The sequence below is a fragment of the Mustela lutreola genome, chromosome 10 (genome assembly GCF_030435805.1).
Source record: "Mustela lutreola isolate mMusLut2 chromosome 10, mMusLut2.pri, whole genome shotgun sequence".
Classification (NCBI taxonomy): domain Eukaryota; kingdom Metazoa; phylum Chordata; class Mammalia; order Carnivora; family Mustelidae; genus Mustela; species Mustela lutreola.
The window spans coordinates 76307668-76322308 of record NC_081299.1 but is presented as its reverse complement, the minus strand read 5'-3'; the positions used below and the strand labels follow the sequence as shown (position 1 = coordinate 76322308).

Genomic DNA, 14641 nt, shown 5'->3' with positions numbered 1-14641 from the left:
AATCAGACTCCTGCGTTTCCCTCAAATGATCTAGAGTGAGAAAAGGATAAGAGAGGAATGGCTTAGGGGCGCCTGGGTGGCTCAGTGGGTTAAGCCGCTGCCTTCGGCTCAGGTCATGATCTCGGGGTCCTACGATTGAGTCCCGCATCGGGTTCTCTGCTTGGCGGGGAGCCTGCTTCCCTCTCTCTCTCTCTCTGCCTGCCTCTCTGCCTCCTTGTGATCTCTGCCTGTCAAATAAATAAATAAATAAAATCTTTAAAAAAAAAAAAGAGAGGAATGGCTTATTGTTCCCTGACCCAACAAATCCCAACAATTAGGAAAAAAGATGTCTTACTTATAAGCAAGATACTAAGTAAAATTCTTCCTAATGTTGCACTATATATAGACATCATAGTTACTATGTCACTATTTAATTATAAAGATACTATGATATAACCTAAAAAGGTTTTGCCCTAAAATCTTACCTTAACAAAACGTTCGTATCGTGCCTTCACTATTGGATTATTTAAAATGCTTGTAGCAGTCAAGACACTTTCTCTTTTTATTTGCTCCTTGTAAGCCTGTGAGAAATAGAATACAGTGAGGTACTTGGAAACTATACCATGAAAATATTTCTTAGATTTAAATGATTTACTTCCTAGCAAATTAAGTTATAAAGCCAACAGCAGCTACTGGGATACAATCTAAATCATCCATGGATTAAAACAATGAAGATTCAATAAGCCAATCAGACTCATTAAAAAACACCCAGTCACCAAATATGATACATCCAAATCTACTAAATAGATGCTTTCTCTCCTTCCTATTCCACATGTACATTGCCCCGCCCCAATTCTGCCAACTACTAATTTTCATGCCATTAAAAAATAATTTTTCATACTACTAGAGTAATTAGTCTTCCTCTGGACTGTAGTTAGCATAAGACTGTATTATATAAAGGAGGAAAGGTAATAATATGGATTGTCTAGTTGCCAAAAAGGTGTCAAGGGAATATCAAAAGAGAAGAGAAAAGTACAAAGATTTTTAAAAGATTTTATGAGCTCAAAGTGGCTGATGAAGTCTGAGTTAAATGAGGATCACATCAATACAAAATATGAATTTAAGACTCAGGTATGTTCTATTTAAAACTTAAGTCTTTAGGGGTGCCTGGATGGCTCAGTCTGTTTAGTGGCCAACTCTTGATTTTGGCTGAGGTCATGATCTCGGAGTCCTGGGATTGAGCCCGGAGTTGGGCTCCACACTCAGCAGAGTGTCTGCTTCAGGACTCTTTCCCTGCTGCTCGCACACTTGTTCTTTCTCTAAAATAAATAAATAAGGGGCGGCTGGGTGGCTCAGTGGGTTAAAGCCTCTGCTTTCAGCTCAGGTCATGATCCCAGGGTCCTGGGATAGAGCCCTGCATCGGGCTCTCTGCTCAGCAGGGAGCCTGCTTCCTCCTCTTTCTCTGCCTGCCTCTGCCTACTTGTGATCTCTCTCTGTCAAATAAATTCAAAAATAAATAAAATAAATAAATAAATTAATTAATTAATTAATTAAAACTTAAGTCTTTAATATTTGAATTTTTAAATTTGCTTCTCAAACGAGCTAGTTTCGCATACTATAAACACTATTTGAAATAAACTGGACTAAATAAAATCAACCAATATAAAAGCAGAAATATGCCAATCAAAAAGAAAACAGTACATTTTTCTTAGAATTTGAGTAAATTTACCTAGAAATGTAACAATAGATAACAGCTGATACTAGTTTATTTTTCCCAGCAATCAGAAAAACGTATGTTATAATCAAATCTTTCCTTTCTTTTTTGATCTAAAACACACATACACACACACACACACACACACACACACACTCTCTCTCCCTCTCTCTGTCCTCATAAAACTGTTTTGTACCAACTTTAAAAAAAGTGTTCATGAAAAGAACAATTCAACAGCTCTGATTTCCTGAAGGCTTACTATGTAAGCTTATACTACATAATGCTTATATCAGTCAGGCACCATTTTAAGTGTTTTTTATGCTTTAACCAACTTAATCTTTTTTTTTTTTTTAAAGATTTTTTCTTTATTTATCTGACAGAGATCACAAGTAGACAGAGAGGCAAGCAGAGAGAGAGGAGGAAGCAGGCTCCCTGCAGAGCAGAGAGCCCGATGTGGGGCTCGATCCCAGGACCCTGGGATCATGACCTGAGCCGAAGGCAGAGGCTTAACCCACTGAGCCACCCAGGTGCCCCACCAACTTAATCTTTAAACAGTTATGTAAGAGTAGAATGATTATCCATCCCCATTTTACAGATAAAGCAGCTTAGGCAAAGAAAAGTTAATTTACTTGCTTACCACTTATTATATACTGAACCAGAATTCAAACCCAGGAATTCTTGCTCCAGAGCTCAATCTTAACCACCACCAGGCTTAACTACTATGCTACACAGACCCTCTAGGTTATCTTCATAGTTTTTTTTACACAGATTAATAGGGCTGTATGCAAGCAGGTAGGTGTGAAACAATGGCCTTTAAAGGACAATAAAGGATGAACAAATAATTCAATGACTTCATTAAGATAGATACCTGCTTCCCTTTGATATGATCAGGAGATTTTAAGTGCTGCTGCACTGAGCTGTGTAAAGCAGGGATATACACACTGCATGCACTGCAGTGAACAGTCTCTACTTTCATCATGTGATCATCTGCAGTAACACCTACAAAAGAAAGCCAGTTATAAATAAGAAAAGTAATGATTTACATATTCTTATTTCAAACAAAACAAGTTTTTATTGTTTCCACGGTTATTTATAACCCCTTCTTCCCCCAAAATAATCAAAGTATGTAGATTATGTTAAGTTTTTCTACATCTCACAAATCTGCATATACAGATTAAAAATCTGGATAATAGATAAAATTATAAAACATAATAACAGTGTATTTCCTAATCATGTTATATAATCATGTTCTGAGGCCTAAAGTCCATCCCCAAAATATATAAGAGACATGTTGATTTTGTACTAAGAAAAAAATTACCATAATAAATGTGGGTGGACAGGGATAGGAAAAAAAATGTCAAGACTAGATTCACAAGAAACAAATTTATTATAGACAAAGGTATAAATATATGGAAGGGAAAGGTGTGAGAGAATATGGCACTTTATAGGAATTCCAAGTAATTCAGTATGGCTGGGGCACTGAGAATAAAGAAAAAACAAAACACCCTGGAGATCTTTGCATGTCAGACATAGGAATTTGAAATTTATCCTGTAGAGGATGGGGAACCAGCTAAAATTCTTGAAGTAATATAAGTCATGCAGAATTAGAGATAAGAAAGAAAATAATAATTGCCAAGAGAACAGATGGAGATTTGAACAAATGTAATAAAGAGGTAAAGAAGAGACCTGGAAGATATTTAAAAGACAGAAATGATCAGGCGAGCCTGGGTGGCTCAGTTGGTTCAAGCCTCTGACTTCATCTCAGGTCATGATCTCAGGGTCATGGGATTGAGCCCCATATCGGGCTCTCTGCTCAGTGGGGAGCCTGCTTCCCCTTTTCTCTCTCTGCCCGACTCTCTGCCTACTTGTGATCTCTGTCTGTCAAATAAATAAATAAAATCTTAAAAAAAAAAAAAAGACAGAAGTGATAAAATACAATGTTACAGATAGAACAAAGTATAATTACATAGGACTATACACTTCTGGCTCTGATGATGAGGCCAACTTCCAAGGTAAATAAAAGACAGCTCAACAGGATTTTTGTTTTTCTTTATGGGGTGGAGGATGCTCAAAGTTTGGAGTACACAAATTTTTTGATACACAGATCTTGTGAGACCCCTAAAGAGAAAAGTCAGTAGGCAGTTGGATGTCCGAGACTCGGGTTCAGAGAGAAACCTTTGCTAGGCATATAATGTATTAGTAATCAACAGAGATGGGTTAATTTAAGCTCTGCAAATAGATGAATCAAGAGGAAGGAATACAAAAAAAAGAAGATAATGGAACAAAGGAAGAGCAGTGGGAAATGCCAACTTCTAAAAGCCTCACGGAGAAAGAAAAGTACAAGTAAACAACAGCAAGGGAATAAAGAATATCAGGATAGTGATATACCACAGAATCCAGGGGAGGAAGCAAATGAACAAACATCAGTAAAAATGCTATAGAAGTACGATAATAATTCAGAAGAATCTATTGAAGCTGATGTCAGAAATTTTTATCAGAGCAATTTCAGGAGACCACTGGTAATAGAAAGTGGTCTACTGTGGGAAAGTAGTAATGGGCAGTGAATAAACACATCAGTGTGGACTATGCTTAAAGAAGCATGGTTGTTCAAGGGGAAAAGCAAGTTTTAGGGCAAATATTGTCTGTTTTTCTTTTCTTTTCCTTTGTTTCTTTGAAGACTTTTTTTTCTTTTTTAAAGATGAAAGCATAGGCTTCAGAAACAGAAAAAGAAAGACTAAAAAATTGAGTTCACTATTTGAGCAGATGTCCTTAAAGAGATGAGAAGGAATAAGACAGCCAGAAGATATATAGAAGAATTCACCTCCATCTAGAGGAAAAGCTGATTTTTTTTGTAACTGAAGTGAAAGATGTAACAGTAGATCATGATAAACTTGTAAGCATGAGAAGTCGTCCTCAAAGGAATTCATCTCTAATAACCTACTCATGGCTACAACATTTGACTATGTACTTGACTTGGTCACTCTAGTAGGCCATCATTTATACTGAAATAGGGTATGGTATATAAAAAAAACATGTAAATTTCTAAAATAATTTGTTTAAATACTTACCTTCCATAACATCTTTTTCAATTATTTTAACTACTTCTGTTTGATTATTTGTCTGTTGCTTACGAATAGATGTTTTCTTGAATTTATTCACCATACATTCCTATAGAGCAAAATAGGAAGAAACCCAGAAAGTCTTCAGTGAGCACTTAGAATATGCTTAGCATCAAACTAACAGCCTATGGAAGATAATATCAGTTACATAAGAACTAATATCTGTTCTCAAAGAGCTTACAATTCAGTTGAAAAGACTATCATAAAATACAAAGAAAGCACTAAGACACTTATAAAAAATATTTGCTTTCAAAATGTATTTTCTATCAATAATAGCCGAACTATGAAAAGAGCCCAAATGTCCACTGAATGATGAATGGATACAGATAATAGTGTGTGTCTGTGTGTGTGTGTGTGTGTGTGTGTGTACACATATAGATAGATAGATAAAGATATATGGTGGAATATTACTCAGCCATCAAAAGAATGAAATTGTGCCATGTGCCATGATGCAGATGGAGCTAGAGTGTATTATGCTAAGTGAAATAAGTCAGTCAGAAAAGACAAATAACCATGGGATTTCTTTCACTCATATGTGGAATTAAATTAAATTTGGAAACAAAACAGATGAATATAGAACAAGATGGGGGGTGGAGAGGGAAACAAACCAAGAAACTCAACGATAGGGAACAACCTGATGGTTGATGGAAGGAGGTGGGTGGGGGATGGGCTAGATGGGTGATGCATATTAAGGAGGGCACTTATTATGATGAGGACTAGGTATATATGTGATGAATCACTGAATTCTACTCCTGAAACCAAAACTGCACTGTATGTTAACTAATTAGAATTTAAATAAAAGTTCGAAAAGAAAAAAATATATTTTAGGCATAAAGAACAAGAGAAATCAAAGACAGCTAGAAGAGTTAAGAGGTCTTCTCAAGGCAGTTGAGTACTTAAGTCCTAAATGATAACTAGGAACCAACCAGTTAAGGAATGAAATTACAGGAAGAAATGTTTCTAAAGGTGCACAATTCTGAAAGGATATGGAGGAATGCATGATCATTTTATTTTTAACCCCATAACAATTTCATGCTTTTGTCCAAATTAACTGTATGTACAATTAGCAGTCCAGCTCTAGTCCCTTCCTTACGCATCCCTGGCCCCAACGATCTTCCCCTTCTCCAAACCCCCCTGACTACACTCTCACTCCCAGCCCTTCAACTTAACTGTACCATCTATGGATATATAAGCACATTCTCTTTCCAACTACTGTTAGTTCACAAAGGGTGGTATCTGTGTCTTTGGTCCCTGCACAGCACCTTTTGTTAAGTATTCAAGAAAAACTATTGAACTGGTAACCACACACTGATAATATAAAGGACACCAAACAGACACCCACTCTCTGGCTCTGAATTCAGACTGCCAACTAACTGACAGAGTTATTACACTGCTCTGAGTGTGATCTTTCATGATGAATAGGAGTTGAGATCAGGCTCAAATGACACAATGAATGAAAGTACCCAGCACGGCACAAGGTGCAGAGTAGACACTCAGTGAATGATAGCTGATTCTGCATCAACAAACAGTTGTTAATTCTTTTCCTGACACCTCTGATAGAAACTAATGTGAAAAACATAAAATGGTTTCCCAAATTACAAATCTAAAATCTATTACAGAGGAATTCACGTTTAATTCTGGGCTTTTTTTTTTTAAGAACTCTTTTTAAGTAAACAGTACACTAAATTTTTAGAAACTTAAAACGAGAAACTGGAAAAGTAAAGAATTAAAGTTATCAGATAAAGTGCTTCTTGTTTTAAAAATAGCTACTTACATGCAAAAACTCCATAACTACTTTATCAAATTTGGTTTGTTTCTGAATATGATCTAGTGTTTCCTGGTGTGAAGAACTTTCCAGATGTAGTTCAATATCTTTTTCTTCAAACGTTCGGAATTTACAAAAGGAACATGTGAATGCCATTCTATAAAGAAAAAAATGTTTTCTTTAAATATTACCTTATTTGCTTAGAGTTCATAAGGCCATACAAATAAACCTAATTTTACCAGCATAAATGATTTCCTTTATTCCATTTTATGGTTGATCTAAATTTAGCTGAAGTCAGAAAAATCAGTATTTCTTTAAATACCTACTTGGACAACACTGTTATTATACCACTTTACATTTCTGGCCCACCCTGGAACTCCTTGGTACAAACAATGGAAATCAGTGGATCTACTTAATCTGGTCCTAAGATATCCATGTCAAGTCTAGACTAGTTAGAAAGCCATAGCAAACTTCAAAAAATATCAAGTTCCAAAGTTTCATTACTTATTTTATTTTCTGTTCCACTCTTAAGCTCGCAATCCACCAACGTAGTATCAACAAGGCCAGGTAGAATACCAAACCACCCTAAATCACTCCCCTGGAGCTCTTCGATGAGCAAAAAAGCCTGCCCTTTAGGGACTACTTCAGGATGACTGATAAGCCTGGACCAGACAAATTTAGAAGCTCTGGAGTCACTTCAATATGAACTTCCCCCTTTTCCTCGCATAAAGTGTTCCTGTCTTATATATTCTTATTATTTCCTTTTCCTAGAATTATGACAAGTTTCTTAACTTATTTCTTTGTCTCCAGTCTCCATTTTCCAATTAATTCTTTATACCACTATAATATTTATTTTCCTGGTTAAGATTATGGGATCTGTAGCCTACTGCTGGGTTTATATCCTAGCCCTCTTGTGTGATGTTGGGCAAATTACTTAACTTCTCTGGGCCTTAGTTTTCTGATCTTAATGAGATAAGAACACTTAGAGAAGTACAGTGAGGATTAAAAAAATTAACATATAGAAAACCCTTAGGACAGTTCCTGGCACACAGTAATAATTCAATTAATAACTGTCACTTCCTAAAGGAGGCAACAGCATTTCGCTGCTCAAAAGACCTTACTGGCTTCATGGACTTAAGCCTCAAAAAACGAAGTCAAAACACTTTCAGCTGCCATTTAAGAAAGTTTTTAATCTCTCCTGTATTTTTTGGCTTTACCCACTAAATACTTTTAAAAGTATCTGGCACATGGTATGTCTTCATTGTTTAGATTACACTTTCAAACCCCCACTAGATTCATTTTCAATCTACACAGCTTTCCATTTCCTGAATATCAATGAAAAATCCCTGTTTCTTTCTATGTCCTCGAACCATGCCCTCTGTCTGGGCTGCTTAACAGCTCCTATTGCAATCCTACCCTCCCTCGGTCAGTTGAAATACCACCTCCAACCATCTCCCTGATTTTCCTGCACTCCTACTGAGAAGTTATCGCCTGTAAACCACTTTGTACTTCTCTTCTGGCACTCTTCCCCATATATTATTGTTTGTCTATACCTCTCACACCCCTGTCCTCTTCCCCCCAGGCTCCCTTCTTTATTTTATTGAAAGCATTCAAATACCCAAAAAAAACTATCATAAGAATAGTTATTCACTGTCAATCTCTTATCCTCCTAACTCAAAATAAAACTGTTATGATGAACTAAAGTAATTTTAGACTATTTTTAATAATTCTTATCCTAAAATGACAATTTAATTGAACTGACATTTTTTGGCTTATATCCTCAGATTCATATTTAGAGTTGTGGAGAAAACAGCTAAATGAAAGTTCAATTCTTCCATTTTCTCCAAATCACCCATTTATTAACATGGATATATCCTATCCAAAGCTACAATTTTTAAAGGGGGAAGTATTCATAGGGTAAATAGAAAAATTATTCTTCTAATGTAAAACACCTCCAGATTCCTACACACCTGAAACAGAATTCATTCCAATTTGTTTCCACCCCTGTCAAAAGAAGGAATTCTATCCACAGTGGCAGAGATACTCGTTAAGGACCAAAACTAGCTGCCTTTTAAAAGCTAGAACTTCTTTTCATGAGTTAATCCTTAATAAACTTAATCCTACTGTTTACAAATTATGAGTAACAAATCAGAAAGAACATAGGACAAGGTTATTGAAGCTAGACGCAAAGATTATACAAGCACAGTTGACCCTTGAACAACAGCAGTTTGAAATGCACAGGTTCCTGGTATGCAGATTTTCTACAGCACAGTTCTGTAAATGTATTTTCTCTTCCTTAGGATTTTCTTTTCTCTAGCTTACTTTATTGTAATAGAGTATATAATACCTGTAACATACAAAATATGTGTTAAATCAACTGTTTATGTTATCAGCAAGACTTCTAGTCAACAGGTGGCTATTGGCAGTTTTGCAGGAATCCAAAGTTACACATGAATATGTGACTGGATGGAGGTTAGCACCCCAACCCCCATGCTGTTTATGGGCCAACTGTAATACCGAGCTCATTAAAATCATAGATAATCTAAGCAAACAAAAAAATCTGGGAATCCAGATGTCAGTGAATTTTCTTTTACTGCATTTTACATAAATAAAATCAACGTATATATTAAAACCAGGTAGTAACAAAGAATATCCTATTTAATTTAAAAAATATTTCCATAGAAAGGTCTTCAGATGCTGCTCTTAAAAATGTTATCTTCTTGGGGCACCTGGGTATCTGAGTGGGTTAAGCCCCTGCCTTTGGCTCAGGTCATGATCTCAGGGTCCTGGGACGGAGCCCCAAATCAGGCTCTCTGCTCAGCAGGGAGCCTGCTCCCCCCGCCCCCTGCCTACCTCTCTGCCTACTTGTGATCTCTGTCAAATAAATAAATAAAATATTTTGAGGAAAAAAAAAAAAAGTTATCTTCTAAACTAACATAAAGTTTTACACATCTAGAAAATTCACTAATGTGTAATAACTCATTCCCCTCATGCTACACAAAACAAATTAACTTTTAAAGAGCAAAACTAGGAGTGCCTGGGTGGCTGTTGGTTAAGCAACTGTCTTCAGTTCAGGTCATGATCCCAGGGTCCTGGGATAGAGTCCCCTGTTGCGTTCCTTGTTCAATGAAGAGCCTTCTTCTCCCTCTGCCCCTCCCCACTTCTTGCACACACACATGCACAAACAGAGTCTCTAACTTGCTCTCTATCTCAAAAAAAAAATCTTTAAAAAAAATAAAGAACAAAACTATATTCTGAATAGAAAATACACTGAATTTACTTTTTACATTTTATAATCTTTAGCTTCCTGGCATAAGCAGCAATTTAAGAAAAAGATGATGGAAAAAATATCAATTACTGTCCTTTAAAAAATTTTTCTTTTAGGCTTTTTCATGCATATTTAACATGTCGTATAGTTTCTATTTTGCCTGTGTTTTCTCCATGTTAATGCAGGCTTTGTAACTTTCATTTCCAACAATGGCCTAAGAGCCCATAAAGGGAGTGTCAAAACTTCCACATACTTGACCACTTGCTATCACTGTTACTTGTTTCATGTTTGGAACTACTATAAACAATGTAATTATAATGGGCATCTTTTTAGATTAAACTCTTTTATACTTCTATATTATTTTCTTGGAGAGACCACCAACTATAAAAAAATCCAAAACATTTTTAAAAACTGCTAAATTGGGGTCACCTGGGTGGCTCAGTCAGTTAAGCTTCAGACTCTTGTTTATGCTCATGTCAGATCTCAGGTTGTGAGATGGAGCCTGGCACTGGGCTCCACGCTACCTGCTTAAGATTCTCTCTCCTTCTCCCTCTACCTCTCCCCTCTCCTCCACTCTCAAAATTAATAAATAAATAAATAACCTGCTAAATTCCTTCCCAGTAATTATAACCATACTATTTGGTTATCAACAAATTATAATAGTGTACTTTAACTGTATCTTTGTTGGTAAACCAATGTTTCCTCTCTCCTCACTAATAAAATGCCATGCTATTATTTAAATTTTCAGTTTATCTTATAGTGAGTTTCAACATTTTCCTGAAAATTATTAACTAGCTGGTGTTCCTTCAGACAATCACGTACTGAGCACCTTCTTTTTTTCCCATGTAAAAAAAAAAAACAATGGTTGCGCGTGCTTGGGTGGTTCAGTCAGTTAAGCATCCGATTTTTATTTCAGCTCAGGTCCGGATCTCAGGGTTGTGAGATCCAGCCCCACATCCAGCTCCTTGCTGAGCATGGAATTTGCTTAAGAGTCTTTCTTTGGCTCTGCCTCTGCCCCTGCTCACTCTCTTGTCAAAAAAAAAAGAAAGAAATACTGGTTGGGTGATATTTATCTTAGACACATTAATGATTTCTTGTGTTAATATTTTCCAAGTCTGTTTGCTTTCAAGTTTTAAATTTTTATTTAAACTAATGTGGTCATTATTTCCTTTGTAATTTATTCTATAACTTTTAAGCCTAGGGAAAAAAACTTCTATAGTGATTATTTATAATTACGCTATTTTAGTTTCCTGTTATTCTCCATTTTGTAGGTTCTTTAATCCACCTGGATTTCATCTTCACTGTTACAAGAAGATGAAAACTTTTCTCTTCTTATTGTTCAGCTGTTCAAGCAACCCCTCTCCCCCTATTTTTAAGCAACTCCCCTTCTGTTTGCAACCTCTTCTTTATTAAATATTATATTCTTATTATAACACATATATTTACAAGTTAATAATTCTATTACACTCAAAATTTTTCTGGTACCACATATTTTTAACTATTACAACTTTATAATGTTTCAATTATCTCAAAAGCTAGATACTCTTCTTTTACAGAATCTTCTTTGGAATCGAGATTGACAACACCTGTTATATTTCTAAATACTGTTGTCTTATCCAAGAATATCACTATGTCTCTCTGTACTCAAAGGTCAAGACTTTGTGGTTTTCTTCGTGTTATGACATGTATTTCTTTTTAAGAATACTCTATGTCCCAGTATTTTTTACTTTTTGATTACCATCTGAATGGAACTCTTTTTTCTTGTATTTTCTAAGGAGTGACTGACTGCACAGAAATACCAAAGATCTTTGATCAGACCTTTCATTTGACCCTCATGAATTTTTTCACATGCCAATTGATGTATTTGCATTTTCTAGTAGACGGTTTTTAATGAGACCAATTTTCAGACTCTACTAAGCACAAACCTGTATCCATCTCCATATTTCTCACTGTTTTTTTCTCTTCTGCGCCTTTGTTTCTCTCGCCGAGCCTCGATTCGTCGCTTTTCTTCTTCCTCATTTTTAGGATCAGTTTTTGCTAGGATATCAGCAAAAGTCAAAACTAAAAATCATTTTTCCAATCTCCCTTTTTAGTTTCCACTTCATAAAGTATAGACGTGCAAGTTCACCTGCTGACCACAATCTAAATGAACTCACCAAAAAAATCAGTTTGAGATTAACCAGTATTTCTCCAACTTTATTCATATAAATACCATCATCATGAATTCAATGCTTTTAGATAATTTTTTCATGTTCATATGATGAACTACATGGTGATTACAACTGTAGAAGTTAAACCCATGAATCACCCAGTATAGTACTAATCAGTCACGAACATCAAAATTACCCAAAGATACTTTTTAAAAATGCATATGCCCCGAGGTGCCTGGGTGGCTCAGTCAGTTAAGCCTCCAATTCTTGGTTTTGGCTTAGGTCAGGATCTCAGGGTTTTGATATAGAGCCTGATGCAGGCTCCATGCTAAGGGAAGAGTCTGCCTTAGATTTTTCTCCCCTCATACCCACCCCTGCTCCTCCCCCAGCCTGCACTCTCTCTCTTAAATAAACAAACAACAAACAGATCTTTAAAAATTCACATGCCCTTGTACACGTCACTTGCCTAAAATCCTTGTTTAGGATGGAATCAGAACATCTATATGTTTTAAAAGGCTTCCACATGATTTTGATTCAGAGTTTTGTCTTGGGTATTATATTTATTGTTGGGAGCTACTGCTAAAGGTACAGTATTGTCCCATTACACAGAATCACCTTCAGAGGACAAAGGGAAGAAATTTTTCATGGTGCCCAGTACCAGGAAAAAGTGTGCTTCTTCTGGAAGATTGCTTTGCTTTTAATCTGTGGACATGACAACTCTTAGAGATAGTCACATTTCCAACTTCACATTGTTAAAAAAAATCAAGAGCCAATTTGAAAATGAAATTAAGGAAACTTTCATTCATGTTAGCATCAACAAGAGCATACACTCAGGAATAAATTTAACAAAAGAAGTATAGAACTTAGACCTCAAAAACTATCAAACATTGCTGAAAGAAGTTAAAGAAGATCTAAATAAATGGAAAACTAAATAAAGGGTTCATAGATCTGAAGACTTGAAACTGTTAAGGTGGTTTTACTCCCTAAACTGATCTAGATTTAGCACAATCTCTGGCAGAATTCTGCCTGACTTCTTTGTAAAAATTGACAAGTTGATTCCAAAGTTCACAGGGAATTGCAACGCATTTAATAGTGGAAACAATACAGAATAGTGGCAGCAATCCTAAAAAGAAAAACAAAATAGAAAGACTCACATTTCACCTTACTGGGAAAGACTGAACACTTCTCAGTCATCAAGGCAAAAATAAATATACAAAAAGAAAAAAAAACAACAAAAAGTAATTCAGTGTACAAATAAAAACAGACAAAATATTTAGAATATATTATTTTGCTGCTACATGTTTTCACAAAGAATGCTGAAAAAACTTTCCTTTAGCTTTTATTTAGTATATCCTTGCCTTCATCTAATTTGATCAGATGTACCTGATTTCATGTACAGATACATTACAAAGTGAAAAAATAAAATACAACAATATAGATAAGTAACAGAGTAATCTGCCTCTGAACTTTTTTTATAAAAAAACTTTACTGATTCACATACCCTACAATTTACCCATTTAAAGTATCCAACAACCCACTGGTATTTAGTGTATTCACAGATATATGCAAATATCACATTATCAATTTCAAAACATTTTCATCACCTCTTAGAGACCTAGTACCTGTTAGGCATTATTCCTTACTCACACTACAGCCCAGAACCACCACTAACTTAGGTTCTATCTTTATCCATTTCTGTATTCTAGACTTTCATATGAAAAAAAGTAATGTAGAATGTGGACTTTTGTAACAGGCTTCACTTAGCATAATCCTACAAGGTTCATCCAAGTTACAGCATGTAACAGTATTTCATTCCATTTTGTGGCTGGAAATATTCCACTATATGAATATACCACATTTTCTTTATCCATTCATTCACTGATGAGTATTTGGGTTGCTTCTACCTTTTGGCTACAATGAATACTGCTGCTACAAATATCTGTATATAAGTTTTTTTGTGAACACCTGCTTTCATTTTATATATCCTAGATATACATCCAAGAGAAGAATTGCTGAATCATCTGGTAACTGTGTAATCATTTGAGGACGAACATGTTTTCCAGAGCAGCTGCACCATTTTACATTCCCACTAGCAGTGTATGAGAGTTCTGATTTCTCTGTATCCTCACTAAAGACTTATCTGTCTTTATGATTCTAGCAATGCAAGTCACATGAAGTAATATCTCATTGTGGTCTTGATTTACAATTCCCTGATAACTAGTGGCAGGGCATTTTTTTCTTGTTTATTGCCTATTCATATAACTTTCTTGGAAAAATGCCTGTTTAGAGATTTTGTTCACTTTTCAGTGGGCTATTTGTCTTTTTATTGAATTGTAGAAATTCTTTATACATTCTAGGCAGTTTCCTTTTCAGATGTATGATTTGTTAATGTCATCTGCCACTCTGAGTTGCCTTTTTACTCTTCTGATGGTATCCTTTAAAGAACAAAAGTTTTTAATTTTAATAACGTCCAATTTATCTGTTTTTTTTTTCTTTTGTTGCTCAGTTATTTTGGTTTTCTAAGAATTCCTTGTCAAATTCCAGAGTCATGAAGGTATACTTCTATGTTTTCTTCTAAGAATTTTATAGTTATAGTTCTTACCCTTAGGTCTTGCACCTTCACATTTGAATGTGGCTATCCGGTTG

General features: G+C 35.4%; 1 protein-coding gene across 3 annotated transcripts in view; it reads right to left on the bottom strand.

Moving 5' to 3' along the window:
• The window catches only part of ZNF326 (zinc finger protein 326), a 37920-nt gene that overhangs the window by 6015 nt on the left and 17264 nt on the right, over positions 1-14641 (bottom strand). For 2 of the 3 annotated variants that reach the window (XM_059134999.1, XM_059135001.1), the window contains exons 7-11: positions 11771-11906; positions 6587-6734; positions 4762-4861; positions 2562-2692; positions 465-560 (exon numbers count right to left, since the gene is read on the bottom strand). In XM_059134999.1, coding sequence (XP_058990982.1) covers positions 465-560; positions 2562-2692; positions 4762-4861; positions 6587-6734; positions 11771-11906 — 611 coding nt within the window. The remainder of the gene's footprint in view (positions 1-464; positions 561-2561; positions 2693-4761; positions 4862-6586; positions 6735-11770; positions 11907-14641) is intronic. The other variant, XM_059135000.1, reaches the window with a different exon arrangement.